Source organism: Acanthisitta chloris, unplaced genomic scaffold (assembly GCF_000695815.1).
Source record: "Acanthisitta chloris isolate BGI_N310 unplaced genomic scaffold, ASM69581v1 scaffold7665, whole genome shotgun sequence".
Classification (NCBI taxonomy): Eukaryota; Metazoa; Chordata; class Aves; order Passeriformes; family Acanthisittidae; genus Acanthisitta; species Acanthisitta chloris.
The window spans coordinates 9,591-14,437 of NW_008674224.1; the positions used below are offsets into that span (position 1 = coordinate 9,591).

At 40.2% G+C, this 4,847-nt stretch overlaps 1 protein-coding gene across 1 annotated transcript in view; it reads left to right on the forward strand.

The window, feature by feature from the left end:
* The window catches only part of DCAF12 (DDB1 and CUL4 associated factor 12), a gene marked incomplete at its 5' end in the record, with an annotated part of 12,140 nt that overhangs the window by 2,329 nt on the left and 4,964 nt on the right, over positions 1 to 4,847 (forward strand). The window contains 3 exons of the mRNA XM_009075250.1: positions 2,234 to 2,427; positions 3,510 to 3,575; positions 4,248 to 4,410. Coding sequence (XP_009073498.1) covers positions 2,234 to 2,427; positions 3,510 to 3,575; positions 4,248 to 4,410 — 423 coding nt within the window. The remainder of the gene's footprint in view (positions 1 to 2,233; positions 2,428 to 3,509; positions 3,576 to 4,247; positions 4,411 to 4,847) is intronic.

Here is a 4,847-nt window from a genome sequence, read left to right on the forward strand (position 1 = left end):
TAATATACAACTTGATCCTTGCAAGTCTGAACCCCAAATATCTACATAAACCCCCCACATTGTCAGCTAGTGAGCTCGAAGAGCACAGCATGGATTATTACAGGTATCCAAGGGGAAGATAAGGATCTGGTGGAATGTGCAACATATGAGATTGAACCATGTTGCTCTCAGTGTTTCCTAAAGGTAAAGGGTAGAGGTGTGAACAGAAGACTGCAGAGTTCTCTGTTGTGTGATCCTTACAGCAGGCAGGATATATGTTCCACTCTCAACCTGAGATACCAAGGAAAACAAGTTAAAGCAATTAGCAAGTTAAAGCAATTAGCAAGTCTGACTGCTAAACTGAGTTCTTCAAAACTCAATGATCCTAATTAAGAGGAAAAAAAAGACAGCTAACTTTGGCACTGTTTTACAGATTTCAATTGCATTTGTATCTGAAAGTGTGGAGCAGAAGTACTTGAACTCCAGATATTGAGGATATAGCAAATACTTTTATCTGAAATGAGAAACTAAATGCATTTTTTTGGTTGTTTTGAGGGAGAAAGAAAAAAGGGCATTTGGTCCCATGGCAGATCACACAGATCTGGTTAAGATGTTGGTTAACACTTTTCTCACTGCTGACAAAGCTGTTGAAAGAGGACGTAGAGGACCTGGGGCTCGATTATTCCTTGGGCTTGTGTTAACTTCAGCAAGAACAAGGCAGGACTCTGTTTGTAAAACCTGCAGCAGTCTGTTTCAGTAGTCTGTAAGTCTAGTCCATAATCAAACTCTTGACTAAGCAGCCGTAGCTGAGGAAGAATGCATCAGTCCACTCAGTTGTATGGCTGAACAAAAAGATTTTGATGGCAAAAGCTCCAGATGAGATGAGTAATTCCCAGGATGGCATGAGCTTAGGGTAGCAAGTGGTAGTCTGCTTGGCTTCAGGGCTAACCAGTTGAACAACATACATGGACTTTTTCCCCTGCCAGGTCTACTAAAAGGGACAGCTTCCTCCTAAAGTATGTCAAGGTGTTTAGAAATTCTACAGCTGAGTGTTCAGCCTTCCATAACAAACAAGATTAGGTGCCATTAAAACCAGCATCATGTAAATGGGGTGGCAGGATGTTGTATCATGTGTTGCCTGTTGCTGTGCAAGTGCCATTAGGATGCTCCTTTCATATTTGTCTGTAGTAGGTGATAGTGGCAAATGCCTGAACCATCTGTGAGGGGGCAAAGCCACCTCTGCTGTGCTGGGCCACCTTTATTGCAACAAGATATTTCACTTGACTGTCTTTGCAGCTCTTTCCCCATGATGCAGCAAAGCTGATATATTGAGTGGTCTGATGTAGGTATTTAGTCTATTCTTGCATCTTCATAAGGAATTCCCTTTGACAGAAGGAGAGATATGTCTTTCCCATTAAGTAAGGAAGAAATTGAGGTACCAGTCAAATCTGTCACAGCTGACTTAGATGGAAAGGAGTTGCCTGAACACCAGAAGGGACGGGTATAAGGCCTTGGATTAAGCCAGTGTTAATCTGTGAACCAAAGACATTCAGTTTTTTTCGTCCGTTTTTCTTACTGTTACTGATTTGTATTTTGGATTCATGTCATCAAATTCAGTTGAAAAAATAAATTTCTTGTGTATTTAGCCTCTGTTTCTGTTACATTCTTTCAACAAGAAGTGGCAGAGGTTTCAGCAAAATAATTTTTGTAACAGACTTCATCCAAAGCATTACAAACTGTGGTTTGAAATAGCTGTTCCTGTTCAGTTAATAAATATGTGTATTTATCCATAAGCATACTGATAGAAATCAAACTAACCCAAATTGTCATAGACCCAGCTGAGGTTTTTTGATGGTTTTTTTGCATTAACAGACTGTCAGTCTCAGCCTTGGTAACCCAGGCTCAGGCTGGACCCATGGGCTATTCAGTCCCTTCTGACTTCATTCCAGTGGTAATTGTTGTATGAGGTTGTGGTTTTTGATGCATCCTAATCAGCCTGGAAACAGTTTTGGTGATCCAGCTGCTTGGAAACCATGTAGATGAACAGTTGGCAATGAGTTCATGATGTCAAGAACTTTACAGCTCAGTAAAATCACATTTTTGTTAATAATAATCCATGGGCACCAACGGTATGTTCAGTTGGATTACATTTATAGTATACTTTCTTTCAGAGACTGTTGTTTATTCTTTTTTTTTAAAAAGGGGAGTTATGTATATGTGAAATGGACTGTTTATTTATGGACTATTTGATCAGGTTCCCGGGATGGTTCGATGGGTCTCTGGGAAGTCACAGAGGATGTGTTGTCCAAAAGTGATGCCAGGCATAATCTCTCGCAAGTTCCTGTCTATGCCCACATAACACACAGAGCTCTGAAGGATATCCCCAAGGAGAACACCAATCCTGACAACTGCAAAGTCCGAGCATTGGCTTTCAACAATAAGAACAAGGTCAGTAAGATAAGCAAGAGACAGCTGAGAAGTGCTAATAGTGTCCCTATGTATTGCAAAAAAGTAATGTAAATTGTATATGCTGGAGAAGCAAGCTGATATTTTTTTCTCTTGATTCTTCTCTATCCTTGTCATGTGAGGCAGTAGTTTCATCTTACTATGTCTACTTCTGCCCCAAGTGAATGGAGAAGTCCAGAAGGAAAAAACAAAACCAGGTGCTTTCAGAAGGAACAATTTTCCTGTGGGTTTGATTTTTAGGCTTACATCCTAAGCAGGGGAGACCTAGAATATTTAGAAGTAGCAGATAAAGCACCAAAACGTCTCTTACAGCTTGAATCCCATTCTAGAGTGCTCTAACTGCTTTCCTTCCTCCTTTGTGAAGACCAGCTAACATTTAGGCAGTTCCCATTTTTATGGTTGAATCCTTACTGGATTGCTCAGCAAGTGAGGTGACTGACTCACAGGGCAGGCAGCAGTGCTTGCTTTGGTGTTATTTTGTTGGTATTTGACAAACAGTAAATGTTAACCTCCTCCACGCTGATGTCCTGTTATTACTAGTGGGAGTAGCAATTTATCCTCCACTATTTTTTTCCTGCCCTCAAAGAACAGAGGAGGTCCGAGGCAAAGGTGGGTGTGCTCTGAGAAGCACAGTGTTCCTGTAGGCTTTATGTTTCACAATAGCTGTTGGTTACTCCTCTGTGATGGAGACTTCATGCAGCTTTTTCTGTAGAGTAGTGCCTGAAGTTTATTTCAGGGTTAGAATCAGTGTGGGAGCTGCTAAAGAGAATTGTCAACTCCAGCTTATGCTGTCTAATAATTCATTATATGATTATCTAACAAGATTAATGGTTTTGAAAGTTATTTGCTATTTACTGTTTTATTAATTGTTATTCTACCTGGCATCTTTGTGCAGTATTGAATTCTGTAAAGATCAGCATAAAATGAAAATTTATCTTTAAGCCTATAGAGGATTATGGATGAGTTCAACACAGTGTGCAGCCTGCCTAATAGAGAGTGTGAGTTCGTAAGGACATTTGTAATACAGAAACCAACTCTCTTTTTTTGTTTCCTATTTTTAATAGGAGCTGGGAGCTGTGTCCCTGGATGGGTATTTTCATCTTTGGAAAGCAGAGCACACACTATCAAAGGTGCTTTTCTGTTTGTTGGTGTTAAACTTCAAGAACTGCTGAGCAGTTGATGTTGTTCACTATTCTTCATCTCTTTCAAATGCTTGAGGAAAGAGCAGCAGTGCTTGTAAAACACTTGAAAGTTTTACATAAAATGAAATGTCCTAAAAATTGTAACTCGAGGAGAGAACCTTCCCACTCCCTTTAATCTGGAGGGTGAGAAACACTTTCTGCCGGTTCTGGGTTAGCTGAGGTGAACCATTGCATAGAGTGTGGCAGATAGTTGATTAGTAGAGTTCATAAAGGAAGTTGCACTTAGTGAAGTGTAATGGCACATCACACCCAGAGGTATCTGTACTAGTGGATGTGGTGAGCTTTTTCAGCTCACAGCTGATGTCTGTGTACACCTGCTAAAGAAACAGCAGCATCTTAGGAAGATCTAATACTATTTACCAAAATGTCCACTGTTCTTTGTATAATACTTGGTTTCAGCCTTTATCATCTCACTTTGGTTCAGATAAGGCAGCCTACTGCCCTCAGGACTTTTTCCTCTGGATCAGGCTATATTTTTGTGGTGAACTCATTTTTCACCTGCATTGTATTTTTTTCACTGCACAACTTACACAATTGTTCTATTAACATCTTACTCCTTTCTCATAATGTGTTGATGTTTTTTTTGTTTTCTATTTCCAGCTACTTTCTACCAAGTTGCCATACTGCAGGGAGAACGTGTGCTTAGCCTATGGTCAGGAGTGGTCAGTGTATGCAGTAGGATCACAGGCACATGTCTCCTTTCTGGATCCGCGACAGCCTTCTCACAGCGTTAAATCTGTCTGTTCCAAAGAACGAGGCAGTGGTAAGAAACCTGTCAAAAGGTCCTTCCAGTGGTTTTCCTGCAGAAGTCGAGGTTTTTCATGTGATAGACTAAATCACTGATAGTGCATTTATATAGGTTTTGCTTTTCTAACTGAATTCCTTCAGCAACCAACAGAACAAGACAGCAGGTCTGAAACCTAGTAAAGGGCAATGTCAGTGCTTTTATGATCAGTAAATTGTGAACGATCCAAATATAACTGAACTTTTAAAAGTGTGTATTTTATTTCGGCTTATTTTTGTTACGTCTTACTCTGTTTTACTTCATCTCAAAGCTAATCTTGTAGTTTTAAAGCCACGAGTGAGACTCCTGATTTTCAATGTGATTTGAGTGCTGTTTCCTTTTCTGATATGGATGCAGTATGTACAATTGAACCTTACACCAGGGCCTAGCCTGAGGGCTTTGCAGGGTCCATGGTT